Source organism: Tamandua tetradactyla, chromosome 5, assembly GCF_023851605.1.
Source record: "Tamandua tetradactyla isolate mTamTet1 chromosome 5, mTamTet1.pri, whole genome shotgun sequence".
NCBI classification, from domain to species: domain Eukaryota; kingdom Metazoa; phylum Chordata; class Mammalia; order Pilosa; family Myrmecophagidae; genus Tamandua; species Tamandua tetradactyla.
In genome coordinates, this window is record NC_135331.1 from 131,353,560 (window position 1) to 131,368,952 (window position 15,393).

General features: G+C 35.6%; 2 protein-coding genes across 3 annotated transcripts in view; both read right to left on the reverse strand.

Moving 5' to 3' along the window:
- Window positions 1-6,291: 6,291 nt before the first annotated feature.
- COX7A2 (cytochrome c oxidase subunit 7A2) lies at window positions 6,292-10,823 on the reverse strand. 2 transcript variants are annotated; one of them, XM_077162249.1, is made up of 4 exons: window positions 10,687-10,823; window positions 9,482-9,571; window positions 8,649-8,733; window positions 6,292-6,495 (listed from the first exon to the last, which is right to left on the reverse strand). In XM_077162249.1, the coding sequence occupies exons 1-4, from the start codon at window positions 10,702-10,704 to the stop codon at window positions 6,437-6,439; spliced, it is 252 nt and encodes an 83-aa protein (XP_077018364.1). In that variant the 5' UTR covers window positions 10,705-10,823; the 3' UTR covers window positions 6,292-6,436. The 2 variants fall into 2 exon arrangements, with proteins under 2 accessions (XP_077018364.1, XP_077018363.1); XM_077162248.1 differs by having other exon boundaries at window positions 10,625-10,740.
- Window positions 10,824-11,001: 178 nt separating this feature from the next.
- Window positions 11,002-15,393, reverse strand: part of TMEM30A (transmembrane protein 30A) — a 64,423-nt gene continuing 60,031 nt past the window's right edge. Inside the window, exon 8 of the mRNA XM_077162246.1 lies at window positions 11,002-11,373. Within this exon, the coding sequence (XP_077018361.1) occupies window positions 11,125-11,373 (249 nt within the window). The 3' untranslated portion in view covers window positions 11,002-11,124. The remainder of the gene's footprint in view (window positions 11,374-15,393) is intronic.

A 15,393-nucleotide genomic window follows, 5' to 3' on the forward strand; every position in this document is an offset into this window, starting at 1 on the left:
AAACACTAGTGTGCAAATGCCCATTCGTGTTCCCACTCTCAGTTCCTTGTATATACCCAGCAATGTGGTCACAAGATCATATGGCAACCCCACCCCTAGTCTCCTGTGGAACTACCACTATCCCACCGAGGGGCTGCATCTCTCAGCTTCTCCACCAACAGTGAATAGGTACATCTTTCTCCACATTTTCTCTAGCACTTGTTTCTATATGTTCATTTTTAAACAATTTTATTTGCACATCACACAATCCAATCTAAGTAGATATGCCTTCACCACCCTAATTAATATGAAGACATTTCCTTTTCTTCTGCAAAGAATCCATACCTGCTCCCACCCCTGCTTGTTGAACATTTAGCTTTGGCATAATGCCTTTGATACATTCAGTGGAGGCATATTATAATGTTATCGTTGACTACAGACCCTAGCTTGCATTGACTGTACTTTTTCCTGTATACCATCTATTTTCAACACCTTGCAATGTTGACATTCATTTATTCTGTGGTTGGGGCCTTTTGATTAGGTTGTTTTAATTAAGATGTGACTCATCCAATTCAAGGTGGGTTTAAGTCCTTTCTTGGAGCCCTTCAGGAAGATAAAAGACAGAAAAAGCCCAGAGACTCAGATCGAGAAACACCCAGAGAGTTTGGAGAGAAAAACCCTGGAGATGCTTAAGAGAGGAACCACAGAAGCTCAGAGAGAAGGCTACTGAAATCAGAAACTGAAAGCAGTAAGACCCTGGAGTAAAGATGCCGACCATGTGCCTTGCTATCTAACAGAACCCTGGATACTAGCAGGCTGTCTTTAGAGTTCAATTTTCATGCTGCTGATGCCTTAATTGGGATACTTTCTTGGCCTTAGAACTGTAAATTTTAATGTAAAATTATGTAAATTTATATAAAATGTAAAAGCCAATCTATTTCTGGTATATTGCATTCTGGCAGCTTTCGGGAATTCTGTATTATATGCATGATGGTTCTGTAACCCCACAACTTCTCCAATAAAAAGAAAAAAGTTTGGCATAAAAAATAAATAAAAATACATACAATGGTATATTATTTCTGCTATAGAAAGGAATGAAGTCCTTTTACATGCAACAACACAGCTGAACCTTGAAGAACTTGAGTGAAATAAAACAGACACTCAAGGACAGGTATCATGTAATCTCATTTTAGAATAAGCAAAATCACTGTCAGTATCTAGAATGTAAGTTACCAGAGTATGGGATAGAGATAGGGAATAAGAAGCTAAGTCTTAAAATATAAACAAAGTTCCTATTTAGAATGATGTAAATGTTTTGGTAATGAATTGTGGTGATGGTAGAATGTAATTAACACACTGAAATACATATATAAATGTGGTTAAAAGGGGGAATGTTATGTTGTAGATATGGTAGTAGAATAAAAATTAAAATTAAAAAAGAAATAATGCTCTCTGGTAAAGATAATAGCATGGGTAAATATAAACCCCAGTACTAAAGCACTAAAGTGATTATAACTTTACTTTTTACTTTCTACGGACCTAAAAGGCAAATGCATAATATGGAATGATAAGTCAGTGGTTTTGGCCTGATAATGCATAAACACGTGATTTGTGGCAAGAAGTACATAAAGGTTGGGGTATAGAGACAAATTAGAGTACAGGTTGCCAGGGCAAGAGGAAGGGGGAACGGTGAGTTAAAGCATAATGGGTTTAAGTTTCTATTTGGGTAGATGGGTAGATGGTAGGTTATAGTAATCTAAGTTGGTGAGGGTACTGCAATATTGTAAATGTGACTAACTCCCAAAATAGTATGCTTGGGAGTGGCTGAATGGGATTTATGTTGTATATATGGTCCCATAATTTTAATTTTTTTAAAAAAGAGCAACTAAAGAGACAATGCCAATTACAAGCAAATACATGATCTGGGTGGAAGCTAGTAAGGTAATAAAAAATGTTCAAAGGGACATTATTGGGACATAAGAAAAAAATGGCATATAGACCATAAAATTTCTACCAGTCTTAAATTTCTTGAATTTGATAATGGCACTTAAAGTGGTTACATAAGTGATTATCCTTGTTTTAAGGAAATGGACATGAGTATTAAGTGTTGAAGGAGCATGATGTATACAACCTACACCCAAGTGCGTTCAGAAAATGGATTAACTATTTAAATAGAGATGGATAGATAGAATGATATGACAAATGTGGCAAAATAGTAAAATTTGTGAATATGGGTATCTAGGGTATGGGTAGAGGTGGGCTGGAGTTCTCTGTAAGGGGTTTATATTGTTTTTGTTTTTGTAACTGTCCTGTAAGTTTGAAAGTATTTTAAAATAAAAAGTTAAAAACAACAAAAAAAAACAATAAAGGTGGTTCATCCCATACTGCTTTCCCAAAGAGACACTTTTTAAGAAAAAGTAGTGGGAAGAGCATCTAAACATTATTGACATGGAATGTTTTAGTTAAATGCATTGAGGTAAAATGGCCAAGAAACAGGTATAACAAGGTCATGCAAGGACATCAGCCATTAACCATTAGAATGCCAGAGTATTTTTAGAAACTCCAGAGGGAAGACGTCAGCCTCCAACGAGAGATTAGCAAAGATCTGACATCTCAAAATTTAAAGAAGCATCCCATCTTTTGAATTAAAAACCAACTCATATTGAAAGCCTTTTTTTGTATATATAGTTTCTATTCTAACGCCAAAGCTAAAACCCTTCCTCCTCCTTCTTTAGCAGACTTCATGTACACTTTGAAATTATGGTCTCGTTTCTGAACAATCTAATTATAAATACTTAGTCATTTTTTTCTCTCCAAAGTATTATCTTAGAATAAAACTTCAGAACATATCTCAGGTTTTTATTGTTTTTTTTTTTTCATTAATGAGATGAGCCCTGCAAAATATCCTTAGCTTGTTGAAGCTTCCTGTTGCTTTTTAATGTAAGCAGCAACTGGAAAAACGTAATTTAAATAGATAGGCAACCAGAGCTGACAAATGGTCAAATTCATGGGAATCAGAGAGAACAAGAAATTACCAATCATTACAATGCAGAGTCAACAAACATGTTTGATGTCCCAGCACTATGCTAGTCAATTTATAAACATTTAATGCAGGCCTAATGAGTACACTTCAAAAATCTTCATGAAATCTTTGGGGAACCAAAGGTAACATTATTCTAAAGATTCTTTTCTTTTTCCCTTATCTCGGTAGTAAAGAATGGGTATTGGAATAAGACAGATGTATTTCATCTTTCACTGACTATATTTGTTTTTAGTTCTTATTAACAGTAACAATAATTGGCTGAGACAGAATGTTCATGTTAGTTTATGTTTGAGATTTTTATTAAATAAATATTGTGGTTATCGGATTGTACTGCATATTATGAAAACAAAAGATAAATCTAGATCCTACATTATGGCAAGTCATTTGTTGTTAGTCACTAGTGTTACTTGTTTTAATAAAGCTGCCAAAATGCAATACACCAGAAATGAACTGGCTTTTAACAATGGGGACTTGTTAGTTTACAAATTTACAGTTCTAAATCATGAAAATGTCCCAATAAAAGCATCAAGAGGAAGATAACCTTGTACTGAAGAAAGGCCGCTGGCGTCCATGGTTTCTCTGTCAGATAACAAGGCACATGGCCAGAGTCTGCTGGTCCTTCACTCCTGTTGTTTTCAGTGGCTCTCTCAGCATCTCCAGGGGCTTTTCTCTAAGCTTCTCTGGGTGTTTCTGAGTTCCCTCTGCTTTTTCTGCCTTTTATCCTCTCTTAAAGAACTCTCATAAAGGATTAAGACCCACCTTGAATTAGGTGGGTCACATCTCAATTCAAACAACCTTATCAAAAGGTCTGGCCCACGGCGGTGTGATGGTGGCTTAGTGACAGAATTCTTGCCTGCCATGCTGGAGACCGGATTCGATTCCCAGTACCTGTCCATGTAATAAAAAAAGAAGTCTGGCCCATAGTAGGTCTGCACCCACAATGGATTAAAAGAACATGGCCTTCCAGGGGTGAAAGTCTCCCTGGAGGTGTGGGAGATGACTTCCAGGGATGAGCCTGGCCCTGACACTGGGTTCAATGCCATTCAGACCAAAGAGGGAAAAGAAGTATAACAAGGTATCAGTGGCAGAGTCCAAACAGAGGCTGTTCTGGAGTTTCAGTTAGACATTGCTACCTATCATATAGCCCCAACCAAAACCATTCCTGCCAATCCTAAAGAACACCTGGGCATTATATAAGATTCTACAAAGGTCCCATGCACTACAGCAACTTCCCAGAAACCTACAACCTCCAGATGGGTCCCCAGAACAGATTAAATCCTGAATTGCAGAGGGGCCAGCCCCTCCAGAAAATTAACGAGTTCCACCCCCCTATCCCATATTATCAACAGCCCCTTCCAAAGTGAAAAAGCTAGAATGGACATAAATATCCCTAAAGAATGGGAGAAAGAACAAAGGTGATGATGGGGTCACACAGAGAAGGTAGGATTTAACAAATGAATATGATTGCTGAATCATTATATTGACATTTCTTTTAGTCTCCAGTATGTTAGAGCAGCTAGAAGCAAAAACCTGTAATTGTAGAATTGTAACCCATACCAAACTATGAACTCTGTTTTACAACTAATGGTTGAGATGTGTTTTGAAATTTATTGTTTTCCAAGTTATTTTTCAGTTAAAAAAACAAAACAAAACATGGTCTTTTCTGGGATACCTAATGGCTTCAAACCAGCATACCGGGAAAAAGACAATAATTGCAATCTCTCCAGCTATGTTGCCACACTGTTCTCCTTTCTGTAATTCAATCAGGCTAAACAATTTCCTTTTCCTGATATGCATTTGTCCTGGATAGCTTCTTTTTCTCTGGTTTCAGTTCAAATGTCACTTCCTCTTAACCCTTTTCTAGCTTCCAACCATTTCTCCCTCTAGCTTACCCACTGATCTTGCCCCTTGCCTCCATTCCCTCCACTGCTGCTTTCACTGCAGACTTTGAGAGTAAAAAGCAAATATTTATTAGCCTTAGAGATATTTTTAAAGAACCTTAAGCATTTAAACTAACTTTACTTAGTCCAATTCTGCCAAGTTAACACAGCCCAAACAAAACATTTTGACATGAAAAACATGTTTCATAATTCTTTGTCTCACTAGCTTACATCAGAATAGTAAAATAACTCTCATAATATCAAGAGATGGTTAAAGACATGAAGCTGTTTTTCCTTTTCACTACAAAAACAGTATGTCTCAGAGTATGTCACTAAAGCATTTTAAATTATATTTATGGCAGTTAACTAAATTCTTTGTAAAATGCTGATAAATATGGTCTGGGTCAAAACATTAGCTCTGGAACACCAAACTGGACCAGATTTCAACCCAACATAAACACTTTCTCAACTTTCAGAAACGTCTAACATTATTTATTGCACGTCCTTAAAAAGCAGTATTCTTTGAGACTGTCAGTAAAAAGATTCTATCAGAGGTTGGGCAGATTCCTGCACTTGGTGGTGGGTTAAAAAATGTAATATAGCTACCAAATTTCAGGATTCAAGGCTGGAACATCTTTTATTGGTTACCTTTTGAGACGGTTCCTAGCAATTAGGAAAAGGTTCAATTTGGTTATTCCAAATTTAAGACAATTTTTCCAAATACATTAATATTCTCAATTTTATCCAAAAATTGAATTTATAAAACTCATCGTTACGGATTTCCCTCAGATCTGACAAATCCATACTCTAATTTTCATGTTACAAATGTCCAGTTTGCAGAGGAAACACCAAAGTTGACATCTTAAATTTCCCCAGATTATAAACTTTTAGAAAAGAACTAAATATTTTAAGCAATGTTACACTTCATATTATGGATTAAACTAAGAAAATAGAAGTCTACGAATGCGAAAAGAGGAGCAATTCAAAAAAATATTAAATTTACAGCTGCTCTACTAAAGTCTAATTCTAAACTGTGGAATATATCCAGTATATAAATATGATCTCACATACCTGAGAGAAATAAATAAAACTTAGCCCATGAAACAAAAATAACCTGCTCCCATTACCCTAAAGTTATAGCCTACCCTAGGATATACTTCAGAAAGGGGGGAAAAAAAGAAAGCTTATCAAGTGTCAAGCCCATGCTGAAGACCATCCACTATATAATTCTGAACTGCTAAAAGTATAATTTCACTAAAATAATGTCACAATAATGGTACTTTAAACAAATGATAATTTTTTTTTTGCTTATTACCTAAGATTTACAAGACCTACCAAAAGCTGAAATTATTGGTGAAATATATCTTAAAGTGATACAAGAAGACAAAGCATGGTAAAGACTGCTTTATTGGTGGCAGTTAGTACAAGTCACTAAATACCGATCCCCCCAAAAGCTCAGTTATCTCTCAGATTACTGGTCCACACACAGCTGAATTAAATTGAACCAAGTGATTTCTAGGTTGATAAACTGAAGTCAATCCTGCTTCTTGGGAAATGAAGCCATGGCCAGCTGATACACAGCATATGCTGTTCCTTAAAAATAAAAACAACAAAAAATAACTTAGAAGAAATTCTGATATTCAAATATAAACAAACCTAATATACCAGCTTAAAAATCATAAAGGCAAGGTTGGTGTTGGCTTTTATGGGAACACAAATATTTTGCTAGATGCTAGCAAAATTTAAAATGGACATATAAAAGATATTTAATCTAATTTTAACCTCAGCTAACTTTCTGCTAAAGAAAGTGTCAGCTACGGCACAATATGTTTGTCAACTTAATAAAAACACGCAAAAGTTCAAAAATGATTAAGGACAGATATAAAGGCTATTTCCATACTGACCTAAGGTTGCCTAAGCAATACTAATGACTCAAAACATATAAGCCTTCCCTGAAGTGTGCTATTATTGTAAAACCAAGGAAGAGTAATATAATTTAAATAATCAAATTTAATGTAAGAATAACTAGTAACTGGAATTTTAGTTTTAAAACAATTACCAGAATGTCTAAGAAATAACACTATCTAAAAAGAATTGGGGACTTTATTTCACTTAGAAAGCCCAAGTGTCACGATCTGGTTGGTTTGATCCACAAATGTCCATTCTACTTTATATTTAATTCAAGCCAAAGAAAGCTTCTTGGAATGAGCAGGAGACTTGGTAACTGGGGTTCAAATCCCAACTTTTTTCCACATTAAAATCAACGTTATCCGACGTAATTAACATAATGTCCTCATGTGTAAAATAATTTATCATAGATGTCAAGCAAGGACTACAGAAATCCATATGACATTCCTATCAACATGAGCACGCAATAATGATGTAGATATTGTCTCCCTTTCTGCCCTAGAGAGCAATCATTCAAATTCCTAACCTTCCTCTTAATACAGCAATTTGTGATATTTAACTGCTAACATTGAATACTGAACCTACCCAATCCACAGAAAAAAATTCAGCCAACACTCAACAATGTCTCAATTTTCAATCTTTGTACCATGTATTTTTCTTAGGTCTTTGGTATTTGTTGCCATTGTCTACTAAAAAATTATAGCAGGTAATAAATGACTATATACTTAAAAACAAGAAAACAGAAAAACAAACTTGGGAGCAGTATGCGTAGTTTAGCAGCTGGTCTTTTATGAACACAAATGTAATTTCATGGATATAATTATATACTGTCATTTTCAATCCTGAGAAACTGTTACTTTTCATATGAATGTTCATGGTGACGTGCAAATTATATCAGGTATTTTAGAGCCTAAACCAATTTGAGGATCACTGACATAAAACAAATGCTAGGAAAGTGTATCAAATATATTTTTTCCAACACATTTCTGAAGGATACTAAATTAATACATAAATCAGTTTATAACACTTTCCTTTCATGGCACTTAAAATAAAATCCACCGTCTTTAACTCTAGTCTATAAAGCCCTTCAATACTCAGCCCTTGCCTACTTACCTGATTTCAACTGGTACAACTATACACTCCAGAAGTGAACACTCTGCCTGGCTTGATATTTTCCTGGTTGTTCAAATCTCACCACAAACATCACTTCCTCAGAGGTCCTCCCTGACCAATCTAAAGTATTCATCCAGTTATACTACCTCATACCATCTATTTAAATACATGAAAAGCACTTAATGCCAACAGATGTTCTTATTTATTGCCTATCATCACTATCAGCAAAAATATAAATTCTGAGAAACCTTTTGACTTATTATCATATACAAGCTGCAGCTCACACTGGGCAATCCCCTGGTTACTTTTTAAGAAACAAAAACACATCAAAGCACTTTTCTAATGGTAAGATCAATTATTGCTTTGTATAAATTTCGTTTCAGGCATAAATATGTACGTACAGGGCTTTGATGTAAAATATGTTTTTATTGTGGATCACAGTTAAAATATTCAAAAGCCCTGGCATAGGGAGCTGAGATAGAACAGCATTAGAGTGGATATACTTGGCTAAAAAGCAGCCTCCAGGGCCCTTAATGATCAGGGCCTCAAAAAGACACCTCTATCAGAAGATAATCATCAACCTTCATTGATTTTTTTTTTGCTAAAATCTTGGATTCTGGAGACAGTCTGTCTGGGTTAAAATACCAGCAGAGTAAAAGCAACGGAGGTTATAGATAACAGTTATTAATTTTCTATAAACTTTCAAAACATTCTAAATGTCTTACCACCAACTGTAAGAACCATAGTGGCTCTATACAGGAGGGCATCAGCTACACCACCCTTCAGATGCACTGGAATTCCATTATCTTCCTAGGTAAAAACATAAGAACATTAATCAATGTGTTACTTTTATCCAAGAAGTGTTTAAAAGACTAATCCATTCATATTAAATTAAATGGCTTCCTTAGCCCACTCAATAAAATATTTTCAATATCCAATTTGCCACTTGTCTCTTGTGACCATAAATAAATTTTACATCTTTATGTCATCAAACTTTGCAATTTTTCTCCTTTACAGCTTCTAGGCTTCCTTTGGAAAACTTCTCCACTTCTAAGATCTTAAAGAAATATTCTCTTTTGTTTTATTTTCTTCTACTATTTTTGGGGGACTTGGGGAAGCATTTATATCTGCAATTTATTTTGTTACTATACCATATAGAAGGAATCTTTCTTTATAATAGCTAATTTTTCCAACAATGAAATGAAAACGCACCTTTAATAAACATTAAATTTCTATACATACATTTGTTCTGTTTCTAAGGCTCTTTACTCCCTGTGGTTTATTTTTCTATTTCTGTTTACCCTAAAGAACACCAACCCAAAGTAATGCCTCCCTAAAATGTACTTGACCTCTATCCTTTTCCCCGATTTCTTTGTTTCCCCAAAGGCCTCCTGGATAAGCAAATGCCCAGTAAGTTTTCAAAAGACAGTTCTAATTATTATTTTAATACAACAGGATCATTCACAATCAGATATCTCCAGATTCACTTCCATCAGCATCTTTCAATAATCTGATTACTACAAGTAACAATCGTCTATAAAATAAAAAAGCCGAGTACCTGAAATAGCTTTTGTTTTTCTGCAACTTTATTTTCAAACTGCCTGCGTGAAGCAGTACTTACAGTCCTCTGGGCAATTTGACGAAGAGCCTGAAATGGAAAATCCACATATAGTAAAATTTAGAGTCTAAAGAAATCTTCAAAGTCAACCATTTTCAATCCTTCATATTACAGAAGAGGGAATTTGAGGCTTAAAGCTTATCTGATTTGAGAGTAAAAAGTCAAGAATCAGCATCCAGGTTTTCCCATTTCTAGTCCAACCACTGCTCTTCGTATTACATAATGAAGTGTCTGAAGACCACATTCAAGAAGTATTTCATGCAGATTCTGACACACACAAAAACCATGATCTTTACCTTAACAATACCAATAACATTTTATAATCTTTGAGGAAAATTTATTGACATATGGTTATTACAGAAATAAAGAAGGTCGCAAAAAAATACTAAGCCTGAAATTTTAATACCCTACCATATTATTAATCCACTACATAATTGCAAAACACATTGGCATGATTCGTAATTAAAATGCTTCCCTCATTTAGTGCTCCCTAAAAATCTTTTAAAAAGTATAAACCTTAAGAAAAAGAGGTCTGTATTAGACATTCAGTTGAATTAAATGAAACAAACATGTCCTCCACTTTCTAAAACAAAAGACTGACTGAGAAGCTAAGTAAAACTTATTATTTACCAAAGAAAATGACTGCTGCTTCACTTTCTCCTATTTCTTTTTTGGAAATTTTTGGAAAAACATTTCACATCCTCAAAGTCAGTGGTGGGATGAATGGCACCGTAAAACAATCTTACCGGAAGCAACACTGCACTTTTGCCATGACTACTACTAAATTCCCATCCCTTGAATGACTTGCTTTTTGAATTGCCTTCTTGATCCTCACATGGAGCTTGGCTTTACTCGCATCAGAGGTATAACCTATCAATGACTTAACAGGATTAGGGCTGGCGACTAAGAACCCAAGGCTGATCTAATTCAGTTCTCCGGCCATCGTCATAGCCTTTTCACTCCCTACATCTACCCAGCAAGGCCTGGGGTGAGAAGGATGGACGGAAGAGAAAGGTCAGGAGAAAAGGAAGTCCAAGGTGACTTCAAAAATCGCCCCCGCTCTTTTGTAGGTGGTAACCTAACCTCGTTCCATGCCCGAGACCACCACATCCTCCATCACGAATCCAACTAGAGAAATTCCTCACCAACAGATTCCTCAGCATTTTGGCTCCGCTACTGCCCACCAACCAACACAACCGAACACAGAGAACGAACTGCGCACCACCGGATCCGGAACTCTCTCTGGACTTGCATAGGCGTCAAGGAACTAGTCCTTCCGAAAGGAGGGGCTTAAACCTCTAACCACGGAGAGCGAACGCGAAGTTAGAGCGACCGTTTACCGCTGTAGCCACTCTAGCCAGCTCGCAGTTTCTATCGTGAACTCCTTCCTGCCCTTCCGCTTGCCGTTGAGGTTCCTTCACAACTTTTTGAGAACTACGGAAGTGCAGGCCATCGTAGAAAATTGTGTTTTGAGCTAGAAGACGTAAAACTGAGCAGTTTTTTTAATTTTCGGATGATGAAACCTCCAGTGCTGCCATTGTTAAGAGGCAAAAAGAACAATATGGCTGAACTATAGTTGCGAATTAGGATGAAGTAAAAACAGAAAGAAAAACTCCTCTTACACCGATACAATGCTTATTTCCATCGGTGAAACTCCTGGGATTGTGCTGAAATTTGTGGGATTTCTTGCGCTGAAAATATTCTGGAAAGAGCTGCGCCGGTAGAATTTTTATCTTCTTGTACCTGCTTATGCCGCAGAACACCATTGAGAGAAGCTTTTCCACAGTGTCCCGAAATTGTGGGAACTGTTCGTTCGTATGTCTGGGAAAATGCTGAAAAGCGGGGGAAATTTTAATTGGGGACAAGAAATAGAAAAGGTAAATCTGGATTCATATCAATTCTTGCAGTCTCAGGTCCAACAGGGCACGGCGTTCCCGTTCCTAGAGTTAATGACCATAGCAACTATTTACTGTTTAGACAGGCTGACAGGGTATCTTGCTTTAACCTCACTTAAATAAACCCGTGTCTTTATGCCCCATATCCACCCCAAGAGTGTAAAAATATGAACATATCTACCATATGCTTTTTTTTTTTTTTTTATTAACGGAAAGAAAAAAAAGAAATTAACACAACATTTAGAAATCATACCATTCTACATATGCACTCAGTAATTCTTAACATCATCACATAGATGCATGATCATTGTTTCTTAGTACATTTGCATCAGTTTAGAGGAACTAGCAACACAACAGAAAAAGATATAAAATGTCAATATAAAGAAAAGAAATAAAAGTAGTAGTAATAGTAAAAAACAACAACAACAAACAAACCAACAAGCAAACAAAAACAAAAAAAAACCCTATAGCTCAGATGCAGCTTCATTCAGTATTTTAACATGATTACTTTACAATTAGGTATTATTGTGCTGTCCATTTTTGAGTTTTTGTATCTAGTCCTGTTGCACAATCTGTATCCCTTCAGCTTCAATTACCCATTGTCTTACCCTGTTTCTAACTCCTGCTGAACTCTGTTACCAATGACATATTTCAAGTTTATTCTCGAATGTCCGTTCACAACAGTGGGACCATACAGTATTTGTCTACCATATGCTTTTTACAAGATCTTATAATTATTTCACTTTGCCATTTCAAATAGACAGCTGATGATATATAGTGTTCAACATTGCAAATAAAAACTAGTCATAGTAAATTATTCCTGATACCTTGGGGTTTTCTTCTTCACAATTTTCCTGCCAATTTCCCTGTCCTGAATTCTTTTTCTCACCAAAGGTTGTAAATACCTAATACATCTCATATAGGGACTGAAGAGACCTCTCTTGTATGCACTATAACCAAATCCTTTAGAGCACAATTACTAGGTGCCAACAGCTGAGGCATAGGGACTTTTAAAAGCAGATTTGTCTATAATCTGAACTTTTAACACTGTATGTGCTCTCATTTCATGTTTGCTCTGTTTAGTCGACTAGATTGTAAATTCTCAAGAAAAACTGTAGGAATTTTACCAATCTCCTAGCAATGCTTAAAGAGGGTGCTGACTAGATGACAGATGATTTAATGATATATACTGGGTGACAGATCCAGGAAACTTATGGCTCTATCAATTCACATCAAGTAGAACCTAATGTGCATGTCACTTAGCACAGCACAATTTCTCCCTTTTTACTGGATCATTTAATTAGGATATAAACATGTTCCCAAATTACATTGCTACCTGTTGTAATTTGCCAAAACCCAACCAAAACATTCCAGCCAGTCCTAAAGAACACCTAGGGCAATATATAAGATTCTAACACACATGCACAAGGATAACTTTCCAGAAACCTACAACCTCCAGATGGATCCCTGGGACGGTAAGTCCTGAAACCTAGAGGGCCCAGCCTCTCCAGAGCATCAGATAGTTCCATTTCCTACCCCATATTACTGACAGCCCCTTCCAGCATGAGAAAGTTAGAATGCCCATAGCCCAAATACCCCTAAAGAGTGGGATAGAAAGATCAAAGGTGATGTGGAGTTATACAGAGAAGGTAGGGTTTAACAAATAAATATGATTGCTGAATCACTTAAGTCGTATTTCTTTTAGTCTTCTGTATCTTAGAGCAGCTGGAAATAAAAACATAAAATTGTGGAATTGTAACCCATACCAGACTCTGAAATCTGCTCTCCAACTAATTGTTGTGCTGTGCTTTGAAGTTCTGCTTTTTGGTATATGTGGTGGTTTTTGTTTTTTTTTTTTTCACAAAAAAGAAAAAAATTCGATTGTGATGATAAATATTTATTCCTTCTAGCCTCCTATATTCTGGAGGAACTAGAAGGAAAAATCTGAGATGACAGTATGGTAGCTCAAGACAAACTCTGGGATCTGTCCTGTAGCTACTTTGAAAATTACTGCTTTTTTCTTTGCTTTGTATATATGATATATTATACAATAAAAAAAGGTTAAAAAAATTGCTTTCCTAGTGCCTGTCCATGCAAAAAAAAAAAGTTCCCAAATTAAAAAAAAAACCTTGACTATTAATTCCATCTTATTTTTCTTCCTCTTTAAAATAAACACACATTTCTTTATACTTGTTTCCCCCTTCCTTACCTCCAAATTTTTCTTGATACTATTTTGGGCAAACTTTTCTGCTTTATTTTAGATCAGCAATGGCTTTCATGTTGCTAAATGAACTGTTAATCCTTAGTTTTCATCATCTCTACCTATTAACAGCATTTAACATAATGGATCACGCCTTAGTAATATACTTTTGTTTTTAAAATTTGGAAATAAGCCATAAATGCAGTAAAGTATAACATTTATGCATACAGTAGTTTGAAACATGGTCTTTAACTTGGCTTCCATACATTATACTCTTTCAGTGGTTCTCCTGTTTCAGAAGCTGCTCACTCCTGGATCCTCATCTTCTCTACCCCTACATTTTGGAGTGCCTCACCTCTTCTATATATTCATCTTCTTTGTGATCTCATCCAATCCCATGGCTGGAACCATCTTTTCTGTTCTGGCAACTCTCATATATCTCCAGTCTGACCTTTCCCATTAACTCCAGACATCACTTAGATGTCTAATGGGCACCTCAAACTTAACGGCCAGGGCTGAATTGTACTTTCCACTCCCTATTCCTAAACCTTCTCTTCTGAAACTTTCTTCATTTCAGGCCCCAAACCTTGACTGTTTTATTCCTGTCATATCCCATGCCCATTAGAAAATTCTGTTGGTTGCACCTTCAAAATATAGTCTGAATCTGACTTCTTATGATCACAACTACCACAACCCAGGCCAAGTCATCATTTCTTGCTTGGAGGACTGCAAAAGCCTTTTTAACTGTTTTCCCTACTTCCACACTTCTAGTTGGTCTATCTTCCACACAGGAATGATCGCTTTAAAAACTTAAGTCAGATAATTTGACTCCTGTGTTCAAAACTTTTGTTCACTGCTGTATTCCTAGCATGTAGAATGGTAACTGACAAATAGAAAATGCTCAGAATGTTGGCGAAATGAATGAACATGTATGCTGCATAAAATAATGAACTTATTAAATATACAAATTTTAAAAATATTTAATACTTGTACTCCTTCCAAACATTTTTCAGTCCCAGGGTTCCTCACTCATTGTCCCCTTGCTCCTACTCTGATAAATTATGATTATCCTGACAGAAAAATATGGCTGGATGCCTATGAAGCTGTATTGGATTTTCCAGACACATTTGAAATTTACTACCAAATTTCTAAATTCATCTCTAGAGCCAGAACAATTACTAGGTTCCTTTCCAAATATCACTTTAGGATTCTTTTGTCAATATTCCTTTGTAATATTACAAAGTTAATAGAAAATGACCCTTATTTTAAAAAATATTTTCTCCAAAGTGTTTTTGAAACAGTGTAACAGAATCAGAAGTATGCTATTAAGAAGAGGAAATCCATAGATGGTTCATTTAATTATTGTCAATAAGATACGTTTATGGCTGTCAAATGTGAAACTACTAAAGAAAAATATTTCACACTTGTATTCAAGGTTACCAATGCATACAAGTTCCCCAATCTTTTTCTTTCCTTTAAAAAAACAAAAATGACAACCCTGACTTTAATCCTACCTATAGCATCTATAAATCAAAGAGCAGAGAAAAGCCATAACAGAATTTCATGACATTTGGATGAATGTGCATTTTAATTCTAGAACCATGCTTAATCCACTACCAATTTTACAAAATTAGAATATAGAACAGCTTCATGGGAAATTTAATACATAAATATTCCTGGTTAGATAAAACAAGATAGCATTTCAGTATAATTCCATACTTTCTTCAATCATCATACAGTTCCATGGACCACCTTCA

Excerpts from the sequence above, each read along its gene's own strand:
- COX7A2 (XM_077162248.1), bottom strand. The coding sequence starts at position 10,651 with ATGTGGTGGTCTCGGGCATGGAACGAG. Across the intron at positions 9,572-10,624 it reads GGTCTCGGGCATGGAACGAG|GCTCTTCGTCAAATTGCCCA; the intron begins GTTAGGTTACCA and ends TTTCCATTTCAG. Across the intron at positions 6,496-8,648 it reads TATGGTTCTTACAGTTGGTG|GAACAGCATATGCTGTGTAT; the intron begins GTAAGACATTTA and ends TTTATTTTTAAG.